The sequence below is a fragment of the Apodemus sylvaticus genome, chromosome 1 (genome assembly GCF_947179515.1).
Source record: "Apodemus sylvaticus chromosome 1, mApoSyl1.1, whole genome shotgun sequence".
Classification (NCBI taxonomy): Eukaryota; Metazoa; Chordata; class Mammalia; order Rodentia; family Muridae; genus Apodemus; species Apodemus sylvaticus.
This window is the reverse complement of record NC_067472.1, coordinates 198,865,438-198,881,611: the sequence shown is the minus strand read 5'-3', so window position 1 is coordinate 198,881,611 and position 16,174 is coordinate 198,865,438. Positions and strand designations below refer to the sequence as shown.

The following is a 16,174-nucleotide window of genomic DNA, read 5'->3' as shown; positions in this document are numbered from 1 at the left end:
CTAGGATAGCTAAAACTATTCTCAGCAACAAAAGAAAATCTGGGGGAATCAGTATCCCTGACCTCAAGCCATACTACAGAGCAATAGTGTTAAAAACTGCATGGTATTGGTACAGTGACAGGCAGGAGGATCAATGGAACAGGATTGAATATCCAGAAATGAACCCACACACCTATGGCCATTTGATCCTCGACAAAGAGGCTGAAAACATCCGATGGAAAAAAGATAGTCTTTTCAACAAATGGTGCTGGTTCAACTGGAGGTCAGCATGCTGAAGAATGGGAATTGATCCATCCTTGTCTCCTTGTACTAAGCTCAAATCCAAATGGATCAAGGACCTCCACATAAAGCCAGACACTCTGAAGCTAATAGAAAAGAAACTGGGGAAGACCCTTGAGGACATCGGTACAGGGAGAAAGTTTCTGAACAGAACACCAATAGCGTATGCTCTAAGAGCAAGAATTGACAAATGGGACCTCATAAGGTTACAGAGTTTCTGTAAGGCAAAGGACACCATCAAGAGGACAGATCGGCAACCAACAAATTGGGACAAGATCTTCACCAATCCTACATCAGATAGAGGGCTAATATCCAATATATATAAAGAACTCAAGAAGTTAGACTCCAGAAAACCGAACAACCCTATTAAAAAATTGGGTACAGTGTTAAACAAAGAATTCTCACCTGAAGAACTTCGGATGGCAGAGAAGCATCTTAAAAAATGCTCAACTTCATTAGTCATTAGGGAAATGCAAATCAAAACAACCCTAAGATTTCATCTTACACCAGTCAGAATGGCTAAGATTAAAAATTCAGGAGACAGCAGGTGTTGGAGAGGGTGTGGAGAAAGAGGAACACTCCTCCACTGCTGGTGGGGTTGCAAATTGGTACAACCACTCTGGAAATCAGTCTGGCGGTTCCTCTGAAAACTGGGCACCTCACTTCCAGAAGATCCTGCTATACCACTCCTGGGCATATATCCAGAGGATTCCCCACCATGTAATAAGGATACATGCTCTACTATGTTCATAGCAGCCCTATTTATAATTGCCAGATGCTGGAAAGAACCCAGATATCTCTCAACAGAAGAGTGGATGCAAAAAATGTGGTATATCTACACAATGGAGTACTATTCAGCCATTAGAAACAATGAATTCATGAAATTCTTAGGCAAATTGATGGAGCTAGAGAACATCATACTAAGTGAGGTAACCCAGACTCAAAAGGTGAATCATGGTATGCACTCACTATAAGTGGATATTAACCTAGAAAACTGGAATACCCAAAACATAATCCACACATCAAACGAGGTACAAGAAGAAAGGAGGAGTGGCCCCTGGTTCTGGAAAGACTCAGTGAAACAGTATTCGGCAAAACCAGAACGGGGAAGTGGGAAGGGGTGGAAGGGAGGACAGGGGAAGAGAAGGGGGCTTACGGGACTTTCGGGGAGTGGGGGGGGGCTAGAAAAGGGGAAATCATTTGAAATGTAAATAAATTATATTGAATAAAAAAATTAAAAAAAAATAACCTCCACATAAGACCAGACACACTGAAACTAATAGAAATGAAACTGGGGAAGACCCTTGAGGACATGGGCACAAGGGAAAATTTCCTCAACAGAACACAAATAGCTTATGCTCTAAGATCTAGAATTGACAAATGGGACCTCTTAAAACTACAAAGTTTCTGTAAGGCAAAGGACATTGTCAAACAGACAAAACATCAACCAATAAATTGAGAAAAGATCTTTACCAACACTGTATCTGACAGAGGGCTTCTATCCAAGATATACAAAGAACTCAAGAAATTAGACTCCAGAGAGCCAAATATCCCTCTTAAAAATGGGGTACAGAGCTAAACAAAGAGTTTTCACCTGAGGAATATTGAATGGCTGAGAAGTAACTAAAGAAATATTCAACATCCTTAGTCATGAGGGAAATGCAAATCAAAACAACCCTGAGATTTCACCTCACACCAGTCAGAATGGCTAAGACGAAAAAGTTAAGAGAAAACTGGTGCTGGCATGGATTTTGAGAAAGAGGAACACTCCTCCATAGCTGTGGGGTTGCAAGCTGGTACTACCGCTCTGGAAATCAGTCTGGCAGTTCCTTAGAAAACTGGGAATGATACTTCCAGAGGGCCGACTATAACATTACTAGGCATATACCGAGAGGATTCCAAAGCATGTAGTAAGGATACATCCTCCACTATGTTCATAGAAGCCCTATTTATAATAGCCAGAAGCTGGAAAGAACCCAGAAGTCCCTCAACGGAGGAATGGATACAGAAAATGTGGTATATATACACAATGGAGTACTATTCAGCCATTAGAAACAATGAACTCATGAAACTCTTACACAAATGGATGGAACTGGAGAACATCATCCGAAGTGAGGTATTACAATCTCAAAAGAACACTCATGGTATGCACTCACTGTTAAATGGATATTAACCTAGAAGCTTGGAGTACCCAAGACACAATGCACATATCAAATGATGTCCAAGAAGAAGGAAGGAGTGGCCTTCGGTCCTGTAAAAGATCAGTGCAGCAGTGCCTGGGAATACCAGGACAGTCAATTGGGAAGTTATGGATTGTGGAACAGGGAGAGAAGAAGGCTTATGAGGTTTTTGGGGAGGGGGGATCCAGGAAAGGGAAAAATCAATTGAAATGTAAATAACAAATATATCAAATTAAGGACAAAAGAAAAGAAAAAAAGTGTGTGCCACCACTGCCTGCTTCTTTGTAAAACCTCACATGAACTACCAGGGTGCTTTCTCTATACTGTGCTCTCTTAACCACTCTATATATGTGCTCACAGGTCAGGCTGTTAGTTTTGCTACTATGAAATGTGAAGATTCTCATAGTGAAAGAGGGAATGCTCTGTCCAAAATCATAATCTCAGATATATCAGGGCCAAACTGACACTTGGCACTAGATTCTCATTCAGTACATTCCCTATGCATCCATACTTTCTGGACTTCTCAAAATATGGGGATATCAGCTAAAGAAATGTTCCAATTTCCATCCATACCAGACATTGTAAGGTTGGCAATGTGAACACAGTTTGGGAAAACAGCTTTGTACTTATCCTAGGGACCTCAAGAAGATTCAGGTTTTGATTGGCTAATAGGTGTAATAGTATCATGAAACTGTACTGGTACTCTATCCCAAGAATTACTAGTTGGGGAGGCACAAGTTTATTAGTGATATACAACTGTGTCTTTATGGATTCCTGTCTTATCTTCGTAGATTTATAATACCTTGTTACAAAGATTATACTGTGTCTAGTGAGGTAAATGAGTATAAAGCTGGGAAATTTGCTTTAGTTTGATCTCTAATACTAAAGAATATCTAGACCACCATGATTTCTCCAGATCCTGTGTATGCTAAAGGTCAGAGTAAAACAAAATCTCCAAACACAAGTTCTCAAAAAAAATTCTAATTCTTTTTAGTAATAATTTGACTTCATGGCCAGGGTTTGCCTATAATTCATCATTCTTTCTAGAATGTGGATAAACTACCATCAATCCTTCTGCCTATGCCACCTGGGAGCTAGAATTTTACTCTTGAGCCCAGACATTACACTAAGAATTGGTTTACAATATATGCATAGAAAGCTCATTTCCTAATTGTAAAGCATCATCAGGGTTTAGGGACTCAGAAGACAATATCTAAACATGAAATGTGTTTTTCCTGATAAGTTAGTGGTTCTAGTCATATCCTGTCCCAGCCTCAGCATCATTCCTGAACTCTTGACCTATATTTCATTAAATCCTTCAATGTTTGCCATGTACTCAGTAATTTTTAGCCAGTGTTCCTTTCAAAATGTATTTATTAATATCATTTGTCTGCCTTGAGCATTCAGTGGTGAGCTTCCTGTGTTACATGGCTAACACCCCTATGTTCTGTCTTCTCCTTTCATCTATTCTTCATATTCTCCTCTCCAGCAATCTTGCCCCATTTTTTTCATTTTCTTCACTGTCTCTAGGTAAAGGTGGTGTGATCTTTTTATAAATGGTCCCTAGCTTGCCTTCTCAAGAGTATCAGTTTGCTTATGCCCTGTGATCCACCCTTCCTTCTTAGTGGGTGTCAAATGTAAGATAGCTACTACTGGGAATGCTAATTTTTAAAATTCATTTCCTTTTATTACTCGAGGAACCGTCTTATAACCCCTGAGTGACTCTCTTGAAGTTACTGTCCAAGAGAAACTCTCATGTTCACATTGGTTCTCATGCCTCTGGTTCCCAAGGGTGGACATTAAAGGTGTATGCCAACATACTCTAGCTATTCACAGTAGGAGTTTGTTTGTAATGACAATCAAGGAATGTAATTATCTTAAACCATTTTCCAAAATTGAGTGGAAACCTCCTCCATTAGTAAGGTGCCCATCTTCATCCCAGTGTGCATCACCAGGGTGGACACAGCTGTTCGTGTGCAGGTGAATGTAACAAACTATCCTTTTGTCAGGGAAAGACTTGTTTCCACCTGACAGCTTCAGAGAACACAAATGTGAAACCATGTAGGAGGAAAATACATCTAGCCAGTTGGCAAAAACTAGTCAATCTAAGTTGCTAATTGAACAGTGGAAGATGTTTTATTGACTCTCCTTATCTCAACATTACTGTTGATCAGCTAATCTTTGAAGTACTATTGTGTAATACTCTGTAGTCTGTCATCAAAAGAAAAGCATCTTGGGCCTCTGTTCTCCTGTGTCTATACACAGTTCTCTCTCTGCTTCAGTTGAAACAGCCCCAAGAACTATCTGGATTCCTTCTCTATCCCCTCCTCCTAAAGACTCAATTCCCTAGAGAGCCCTAGAATCTGCCAGCAAGTAGATAAGTCAAGGTTCAGGACAAAGTTACAACCCTAGGAAAGGTCAGATCCAAGACCTTAGTTAGGGCACAGTCTTGTCCTTCAATACTTTCTTTCCAATCCCACCTTATTTTGATGATTCCCTATTTGAGAGACTTTCAATTAAATAAACATTTTAGTTTCTTTCCTACCTGACATTGTGGAGGCAGGAAGACAAGTAGAGGTAGAGGATTTGGATAAAGGGATGGTAAACGGGTTATTGGTATTCACCAAGGTAAAGGGGTTATTGAGATTCACAAGCACAAGTCACGTGTATGCATTGAAGCAGTTCAACTGAACACTGAGCCAGACTTGTTTACTCAGCTCCATGGTAACCTCAAGATTCTATTAAGTGCTGATTGGCTGAGAAGGAATCTGATGTCAGAAGGCAGATGAAAGCCAACAGTAATCTCAGAAGCCATGTTTTAAAAGGGACAGACTTGACACCATGCTAGAAAGCAAGCTTGGGCAGCCTGACATGGCTGAAATGATGGCAGCTATAAGCACAAAACCCAAAGATGGTAGTTCCTATTTCCTGGGCTCTTAGTTAAGAAAGAGTGTCACACATTTCTTGCAAGTGTTAATAAGACACTTATCATTGAAATGTGATTATACATCCAGATAATATTAGTGTATGTTATAGTCAAAGATATGTCCTCAGTGGGTGTTTATTTGCTGTTTAATTGCTGTGAAGAACCACCAGGACTGGGGAATTTTTTGAACAGCAAGTATTTAATTGGGGCTTCCTATAGACTTACAGATAGAATCACTGATGTCGTATCAGAGTTTTTCTGTAATAAACCAAAGAGTACAGAGGCAGAGATAGAGACAGAGAGAGAAAGAGAGAGAAAGAGAGAGAGAGAGAGAGAGAGAGACAGACAGACAGGCAGAGAGACAGAGGGACACAGAGACAGAGAGACAGACAGACTGAGAGAGACAGAGAGATAGAGACAGAGACAGACAGAGAAAAAGGGAGACAGAAACAGGATAGAATGAGATAGAGAGACAGCGACTGACAGACAGAGATGGAGACAGAGACAGACATAAGGAGAAACAGAGTTACATTCAGGTCCTGTTACTGGTATCTTAAATCTTAAAACCTACCCCCAGTGAAACACTTCCTCCAAGAGTCTCTCCTAGTGACCTACCTCCTCTAATATATACTTCCAGACTCCCATTGACACATCCCATCCTACAGTACCCCAAGTTTCATTCTTATTCAAATAAGCACCATAATTTCAACTGGGCCATACCTTCTGACCTTCCATACAGTTCATTACAGGAGACTAATGATGCAAATATATAAGTCTGTGGGGCTGTTCTCATTCAAATCATCAGGAAATGGAAGAAGAAGGAGAGAGACCTCTAGGCTGAACAAAGATATTACTGTTGAAAATTTGTCATTTAATCTCACTGGGCAATTTCCAAGAATCAAAGCATGGTCCTAGATTGAGAAGATCCTATAGGGAAAATGTGATACATTTACATAGTGGCAGATTAGATATTTTAAAAAATAATGACATCATGACATTTGCAGAAAAAACTTTGGCAATAAAAAAAAAAACAACCATAGTGACATAACCAAGATCCAGAAACATACATATTATATGTATTCACTTACATCTGGATAGTAGTCACTAAAGATACTAACCAACCTTTAATCCATACATCCAGAGATAGGGTATGAAGAAATGAAGTAGGATGGATACATGCATCTCCATGGAAGTGAGAGATTGATTAGATTTTACAGGTGACCTATGTGAAAGACAATGGACACAGTCCCTGAGGAATAGGAAGGGAGCTAAGGGAAAGGAAGAGAATCCTGGGAGATATAGGTTCAGTTGCAGTGGCATTTGAGGCATAACATGGAAACCCAGTGTACTGGAAATCCTAAATTGTAGGAAGGCAATCTTAGTGATTTCTACTGATGGGCGATACAGAGTCTCTACTGACCACTTTTTGTCACCAATAAGGCTTCCATGAAAAGTGACTGCATTGCATTCATTTGAGTTGTTCTGCAAGGTCATCCCATGGAAATATACAAACAACCCAGGCTGTTGCTAAGACAACTGTTTACTCTTTGCTAACTGAGAGTAGAGTTCAGTTGCTTAGGCCAACACGTACTCAGCACGTTGAAATTGAAGTTGAGCAGATGCATGCTTCAAACCTTTACCCTTATGTTCTAGTTTCTTTGTTGTAGGAGAGTTCTCTGTTGGCCACCAAAAGAGAAACAAATACCAATTCAGCCACAAAACCCTTGACCTACAGTATTTTCTGTTGAAAGTCTGTTATTCAATCCCATTGGGCAGATATGCTAGGGCAGTAGTGTCAGAGAAGATCTAGGAATAATATAGAAATGTCTGATTTGACTTAAGGCCCAATTAATTAGATAGAATCCATACAAGACACTGCTTAGGTGACAAAAACATAGAGTGTAGATGGCCAGAGACCTAGTTTAAAATCAAATGCTACTGCTCTAAACAATTAAATAAAAGAAACAATCTAACAGTCCAATTCTTCTAATCCCACTGATCAATTCCCTATTCACCAATTATAAGAAAGACTTCCTCCTGCAGCAAATGGGAATATATATAGAGTTCCATACCAATATATTATGGGGGTAGAGAGACAGAGACAGAGACAGAGACAGAGTCAGAGAGACAAAGAGACAGAGACAGAGAGAGTGACAGAAACAGAGACACAGAGACAGAGAATGAAACGCACAGTCCTTTGTGATGTGTGTTCATCCATCTCCCTACACAGACCCATTCATACATTAGGGAACTGTGCGAAATATGACGGCAAGATACTGTCAAAGCAGACAAAATGAAAGAAGAACAATGCCCTCCAATTCACTTGAGCAAAGCTAGCATGAACTGGGAGAAGCAGAAAGAATTGGGCCTACACAGATCCTTTGCAGGACATCTGCGAACAAATGTAGCTTCCTTTTTCTTTTTTTTTTCCAGATAGGATTTCTGTGTGTAGCCCTGACTGTCATGGAACTCACTCTTTAGACCAGGCTGGCCTCGAACTCAGAAATCCACCTGTATTTGCCTCCAAAGCACTGTCATTAAAAATTTGTGCCTCCACTGCCTGCTTCTCTGTAAAAATTCCCATGAATTAGCTGGGTGCTGTCTCTATACTGTGCTCTCTTAAGCACTCTATATCTACTTGTGCTCACAGGTCAGCCTGTTAGTTTTGCTACTATGAAATGTGAAGATCCTTATAGTGAAAGGGAGAATGCTCTGTCCAAAATCATAATCTCAGATATATCAGGGCCAAAATTGACACTTGGCACTAGATTCTCATTCAGTACATTCCCTATGCATCCATACTTTCTGGACTTCTCAAAATATGGGGATATCAGCTAAAGAAATGTTCCCATTTCTTTCCATACCAGACATTGTGAGGTTGGCAATGTGAACACAGTTTGGGAAAACAGCTTTGTACTTATCAAAACCTCAAGATGATTCAGGTTTTGATTGGCTAATAGGTGGAATAGTATCAAGAAACTGTACTGGTACCTCTATCCCAAGAATTACCTGTTGGGGATGCACAAGTTTATTAGTGATAAACAACTGTGTCTTTATGGATTCCTGTCTTATCTTCGTAGATTTTATAATTCCTTGTTACAAAGATTATACTGTGTCTAGTGAGGTAAATGAGTATAAAGCTGGGAAATTTGCTTTAGTTTGATCTCTAATACTAAAGAATATCTAGATCACCATGATTTCTGCAGATCCTGTGTATGCACAAGGTCAGAGAAAAACAAAATCCCGAAACACAAGTTCTCAAAAAAAATTCTAATTCTTTTTAGTAATAATTTGACTTCATGGCCAGGGTTTGCCTATAATTCATCATTCTTTCTAGAATGTGGATAAACTACCATCAATCCTTCTGCCTATGCCACCTGGGAGCTAGAATTTTACTCTTGAGCCCAGACATTGCACTAAGAATTGGTTCTACAATATATGCATAGAAAGCTCATTTCCTAATTGTAAAGTATCATCAGGGTTTAGGGACTCAGAAGACAATATCTAAACATGAAATGTGTTTTTCCTGATAAGTTAGTGGTTCTAGTCATATCCTGTCCCAGCCTCAGCATCATTCCTGAACTCTTGACCTATATTTCATTAAATCCTTCAATGTTTGCCATGTACTCAGTAATTTTTAGCCAGTGTTCCTTTCAAAATGTATTTATTAATATCATTTGTCTGCCTTGAGCATTCAGTGGTGAGCTTCCTGTGTCACATGGCTAACACCCCTATGTTCTGTCTTCTCATTTCATCTATTCTTTCATATTCTCCTCTCCAGCAATCTTGCCCCATTTTTTTCATTTTCTTCACTGTCTCTAGGTAAAGGTGGTGTGATCTTTTTATAAATGGTCCCTAGCTTGCCTTCTCAAGAGTATCAGTTTGCTTACTGCCCTGTGATCCACCCTTCCTTCTCAGTGGGTTTCAGATGTAAGAGAGCTACTACTGGGAATGCTAATTTTTAAAATTCTTTTCCTTTTATTACTCGAGGAACCGGCTTATAGCCCCTGAGTGACTCTCTTGAAGTTACTGTCCAAGAGAAACTCTCATGTTCACATTGGTTCTCATGCCTCTGGTTCCCAAGGGTGGACATTAAAGGTGTATGCTACCATACTCTAGCTATTCACAATAGGAGTTTGTTTGTAATGACAATCAAGGAATGTAATTATCTTAAACCATTTTCCAAAATTGAGTGGAAACCTCCTCCATTAGTAAGGTGCCCATCTTCAATCCAGTGTGCATCACCAGTGTGGACACAGCTGTTCGTGTGCAGGTGAATGTAACAAACTATCCTTTTGTCAGGGAAAGACTTGTTTCCACCTGACAGCTTCAGAGAACACAAATGTGAAACCATGTAGGAGGAAAATACATCTACCCAGTTGGCACAAACTAGTCAATCTAAGTTGCTAATTGAACAGTGGAAGATGTTTTATTGACTCTCCTTATCTCAACATTACTGTTGATCAGCTAATCTTTGAAGTACTATTGTGTAATACTCTGTAGTCTGTCATCAAAAGAAAAGCAACTTGGGCCTCAGTTCTCCTGTGTCTATACACAGTTCTCTCTCTGCTTCAGTTGAAACAGCCCCAAGAACTATCTGGATTCCTTCTCTATCCCCTCCTCCTAAAGACTCAATTCCCTAGAGAGCCCTAGAATCTGCCAGCAAGTAGATAAGTCAAGGTTCAGGACAAAGTTACAACCCTAGGAAAGGTCAGATCCAAGACCTTAGTTAGGGCACAGTCTTGTCCTTCAATACTTTCTTTCCAATCCCACCTTATTTTGATGATTCCCTATTTGAGAGACTTTCAGTTAAATAAACATTTTAGTTTCTTTCCTACCTGACATTGTGGAGGCAGGAAGACAAGTAGAGGTATAGGATTTGGATAAAGGGATGGTAAACGGGTTATTGGTATTCACAAGGTAAAGGGGTTATTGAGATTCACAAGCACAAGTCACGTGTATGCGTTGAAGCAGTTCAACTGAACACTGAGCCAGACTTGTTTACTCAGCTCCATGGTAACCTCAAGATTCTGTTAAGTGCTGATTGGCTGAGAAGGAATCTGATGTCAGAAGGCAGATGAAAGCCAACAGTAATCTCAGAAGCCATGTTTTAAAAGGGACAGACTTGACACCATGCTAGAAAGCAAGCCTATAGGGCAGACCGACATGGCTGAAATGATGGCAGCTATAAGCACAAAACCCAAAGATGGTAGTTCCTATTTCCTGGGCTCTTAGTTAAGAAAGAGTGTCACACATTTCTTGCAAGTGTTAATAAGACACTTATCATTGAAATGTGATTATACATCCTAACAGAAAATATTAGTGAATTTCTAGTCACAGATATGTCCTCACTGGGTGTTTATTTGCTGTTTAATTGCTGTGAAGAACCACCAGGACTGGGGAATTTCTTTGAACAGCAAGTATTTAATTGGGGCTTCCTTATAGTTTTACAGATAGAATCACTGATGTCGTATCAGAGTTTTTCTGTAATAAACCAAAGAGTACAGAGGCAGAGATAGAGACAGAGAGAGAAAGAGAGAGAAAGAGAAAGAGAGAGAGAGAGAGAGAGAGAGAGAGAGAGAGGCAGGCAGGCAGGCAGGCAGAGAGACAGAGGGACACAGAGACAGAGAGACAGACAGACTGAGAGAGATAGACAGAGAGATAGAGACAGAGACAGACAGAGAAAAAGGGAGACAGAAACAGGATAGAATGAGATACAGAGAGACAGAGACTGACAGAGAGAGATGGAGACAGAGACAGATATAAGAAAAAAAAAGAGTTACATTCAGGTCCTGTTACTGGTATCTTAAATCTCAAAACCTACCCCCAGTGAAACACTTCCTCCAAGAGTCTCCCCTAGTGACCTACCTCCTCTAATATATACTTCCAGACTCCCATTGACACATCCCATCCTACAGTCCCCCAAGTTTCATTCTTCTAAAAATAAGCACCATAATTTCAACTGGGCCATACCTTCTGACCTTCCATACAGTTCATTACAGGAGACTAATGATGCAAATATATAAGTCTGTGGGGCTGTTCTCATTCAAATCATCAGGAAATGGAAGAAGAAGGAGAGAGACCTCTAGGCTGAACAAAGATATTACTGTTGAAAGTTTGTCACTGGGCAATTTCCAAGAACCAAAGCATGGTCCTAGATTGAAAAGATCCTTTAGGGAAAATGTGATACATTTACATAGTGGCAGATTAGATATTTTAAGAAATAATGACATCATGGCATTTGCAGAAAAAACTTTGGTAATAAAAAAAAATCCAGAGTGACATAAACAAGATCCAGAAATATACATATTATATGTATGCACTTACATCTGGATAGTAGTCACTAAAGGATACTAACCAACATTTAATCCATACATCCAGAGATAGGGTATGAAGAAATGAACTAGGATGGATACATGCATCTCCATGGAAGTGAGAGATTGATTAGATTTTACAGGTGACCTATGTAAAAGACAATGGGCACAGTCCCTGAGGAATAGGAAGGGAGCTAAGGGAAAGGAAGAGAATCCCGGGAGATATAGCTTCAGTTGCAGTGGCATTTGAGACATAATATGGAAACCTAGTGTACTGGAATTCCTAAATTATAGGAAGGCAATCTTAGTGATTTCTACTGATGGGGCATACAAAATCTCTACTGGCCACTTTTTGTCACCAATAAGGCTTCCATGAAAAGTGACTGCATTGCATTCATTTGAGTTGTTCTGCAAGGTCATCCCATGGAAATATACAAACAACCCAGGCTGTTGCTAAGACAACTCTTTACTCTTTGCTAACTGAGAGTAGAGTTCAATTGCTTAGGCCAACACCTACTCAGCACATCTAAATTGAAGTAGAGCAGATGCATGCTTCAAACCTTTACCCTTATGTTCTAGTTTCTTTGTTGTAGGAGAGTTCTCTGTTGGCCACCAAAAGAGAAACAAATACCAATTCAGCCACAAAACACTTGACCTACAGTATTTTCTGTTGAAAGTCTGTTATTCAGTCTCATTGAGCAGTTCTACCTGCCAGATATGCTAGGGCAGTGGTGTCAGAGAACATCTAGGTATAATATAGAAATGTCTGATTTGACTTAAGGCCCAATTAGTTAGATAGAATCCATACAAGACACTGCTTAGGTGACAAAAACATAGAGTGTAGATGGCCAGAGACCTACTTTAAAATCAAATGCTACTGCTCTAAACAATTAAATAAAAGAAACAATCTAGCAGTCCAATTCTTCTAATCCCACTGATCAGTTCCCTATTCAGCCATTTTAAGAAAGGCTTCCTCCTGCAGCAGGTAGAATCACTGATGTCATATCAGAGTTTTTCATGATAAACCAAAGGATGCAGAGAGACAGACACAGAGACAGAGACAGAGACAGAGAGACAGACAAACAGAGAGACAAACAGAGGGACACAGAGACACACAGAGAGAGACAGAGAGAGAGACAGGGACAGAGACAGAGACAGACATTCTGAGAGAGATAGACAGAGAGATAGAGACACAGACTGAGACAGAAAGAGAGAAAGTGAGACAGAAACAGGATAGAATGAAATACAGAGAGACAGAGACAGGCAAAGTGAGGAGATAGAGACAGAGAAAGACTAACAGAGACAGACAGACTGCAAACAGAAGGCAGACAGACAGAGACAGATTATGAAAAACACAGCCCTATGTGATGTGTCTCCATTAATCCTCCTACCCAGATACATTCATATATCAGGGCACTGTGCAGAATGGGAGGGCAAAATGATGTCAAAGAAGACCGAATACAAGAAAAGAAGAACAGAGCCCTCCAATTCATCTAAGCAAAGCTAGCATGAAATGGAAAAGAGAAGCAGAAAGCACTGGGCCTTTTTCTTGTTCCATTTAGCTTTGAATTTCATAATTTATTCATTCATGTAAATGTCTATGTAATGCTCTATAGTGTAAATGTACCACATTTTGTTTACCTGCTTTTCAGTTGAGCACCATATAGGTTGTTCCAAACTTCTGGTTACTGTGAACGCTGTAGCACTGAACAGGTTTGAATAAGTGTATCTGTGATAGGAAGAAGTGTCTTTTGGGTAGTATAACTGCATCTTGAGATAGAGAAATTCACATGTTCTTGAGTTATTGCCACTGTGTGGCTCAGTGTTAGAACACCTATTTTCTGGCTTTAGAAACAGCAATCACAGTACGCATTGTGTAGCACCTGGGCAGACAAGATATAATTCCTATTAACTAAACCCTGAGTGAGTTTTATACTGTAGATCATAGAAGAGGAAGGTAATGGAGGCTTCTTCCTTCTGACTGCTAGCAGTACACACTCTAGGGGGTTTGGTAATTCTAAGATTCAATATGAACAGGAGGAATTGGTATGAGTTGCTTCCCAGGCTGATAATGTGAGTTACTCCCGGACTCACATGGTGGAGAGAAAGGACTGATCTTTTTACCTCTATATGCATGCTGTGGTGCCTGTTCACATATATACCCGCAGATACAAAGTAAGTAAAAAGTACCTCAAACAAGTTTATTTAGTATACATTTAGCAAGTAATATTAAATATGATAACAAGTTGCATCAATTTAATAACAGTTTCATAGTTTTTGATAATTGTGATATATGATAATACAGAATCCACTACCTTGGTCATTTATTTTGGAAAAGGATTCCACTTAATTCTTTACCTCAGAAAGGTACACACTCCTGACCCCTTTTCTCAGATGTTTATTACAATGTAATTGGGAAAATGTTTGAGCCTAGATTCCATGTTATGTTCCTTGCACATCAAAAGATTTAGGCTGAGGTGCCTATGAACACGGCAGACACATGTCACAGGCAGGAAGTGGATGAGGCAGGTGGAAGTCATTCAGTCATTTTTATCTCAGAGTCATTTGAAACCTCCAGGCATAGATAAATGCAGAAAAATATTCCTTTGCAGGATGAGATGTAAAAGGACTTCAACCTGATTCCTGTCAAATTCTCCAGCCTTCACTGTCTACACGGCTGTTGCCATTGGTTTCTGAGATCTCACTAGATTACCCATTAAGTCGTGCTTATTGGATCATAGGGTCTTTCCGTGCATCCCTCCAACTAATTCTAGATTTGGCCTATAATTCCGTTTTTAAACGGTAAGAAATATAAAGTCAAATTTAGTTCCAATAGCCACTTGCATCCTGGTTCCAATTTTCAATATCAGATGCCATTTTTCTGCATCTTTTGGAGCAGTCCTCATCTGCCTCCCAAGGCCTGGAGGAATCATAGGTAACCCCTGGTCTTCAGTACTTGAGTTGGAAGGCAGATGCAGCTGGGACTCATTGGCCCCAAGCAGTGTGGACAAATGAGCAGGCTTGTTAAGTACTGACTTCTCCAGTATCAGATTCTACCCCACTGCGCTGGGAATCCTAGTGAGAAACTGTCAGCTGCCCTCCTCCTTCCTTTTGCCTGCTGGACATCTGCCTTGGCGAGTGGGAAAGGGACGCTGAAGTGGAAAGGGCCAGCCAAGAAAGAATGGCAGGAGGATCAGGACGAGTTCGAGGCCAGCAGAAAGGGCTACAAGAATGAATGTCTCTTGAGCTGTGGTCCTGTGGACCCGAAAACGGTAGGCACATGGAAAGGGAAGCAACTGCTTTGGGGGATTGTGTTCACTTGAAATTTGTCATCTTTCTGGGGTCCTTTTCTCACCACTTCGAACAGTTCCCATTTGGAAAATGTAACTATGCCAGTGCCTTACAGCATGGAATCCGCCTACAGAAAGAACTTGGGCGATTTTTCAGCTTTTAGAAACACACAGAAGCAAATATGCCCAGGGAACAAACCGAAACCCAGGCGATCACATTGCATCTCCTCAGTACTCTCTCCAGAATCTGTGGATTCGCACAGTTGTCCTCTGCAGCTGGACAGGCAGAGTCCAGTGCCCCTGGGAAAAACAAAACAAAACAACAACAACAAAAAAAAAAAAAAACAAAGAAAGCATAACCACATACTAAATCATGAGATAAAATAATACACGAGATTTGAAATCACCCTCAGATTTAAGCTCCACATTACAAAGAGACAAGCTGAAAATGCTGCTACTAGGGAACATGGTCCACAGAACTTAAAGTTCCAGAGCTCACCATTATTACTTTCCACCAGTCAGAATGCCAGTGCCACTGCGCCCCCTGGTGGAAAGGAGCTTACAGTGCCTACAGCTCCAGGGCCGAATTGGCAGTTTGCAAGTTCTTTTGCAACTTTTCCCTTCTGGCTAGAATTACTTGGTTCCTACTCCGTGGGAGCCCGCTACCAATGTGGAAAAGTGGGCAGGCACACTAACCACGGCTTTCTCCAGGATGTCAAGGCTGGGCTCAAACCCGGATGGTGCCAGTGAGGTGCCATTAGGCTGCTATCTTTGGCTGCTTGTGCACTGGACAAGTACATGCTAGCGGATAACAGAGAGTACTCAGAAAAGATGGCTATGGAGAGGCCAGCAGACAGGTCATAGCTTTAGTGCCTAGGATAACACCTTCCCTGAATCATGAAAGTCTAAAGTCAGACCTACCTTCCCATTGGAGGTTGGATTGCAGTTGCCCCATCTCTGGCGTTTCCATGAATCTTAGAAACATGCGATCCCAGCTGCAATCAGTGCCTTCGAAAAAGGGCGGGCACTACCCTGGACATTCCCTTTGAAATTATCTATTAAAAGACTAAGAAATGACACGGAGCATCGAAGGCAAATCCTATGTTTTATTTTGGAAGCAGGGAGCTGACCTGAAAATAGTTGGCTTCTGGGATCAAAGAGGTTTAGGCACCGATCCTGTTTAGC

General features: G+C 40.5%; 1 protein-coding gene across 1 annotated transcript in view; it reads right to left on the bottom strand.

Annotated features, from left to right (window-relative positions):
- LOC127670506 (STAM-binding protein-like) overlaps positions 1-15,789 on the bottom strand; it is a 43,268-nt gene extending 27,479 nt beyond the window's left edge. The window contains exons 1-2 of the mRNA XM_052165051.1: positions 15,686-15,789; positions 15,189-15,289 (exon numbers count right to left, since the gene is read on the bottom strand). Of these exons, the coding sequence (XP_052021011.1) occupies positions 15,189-15,289; positions 15,686-15,789 (205 nt within the window). The remainder of the gene's footprint in view (positions 1-15,188; positions 15,290-15,685) is intronic.
- Positions 15,790-16,174: the final 385 nt, after the last annotated feature.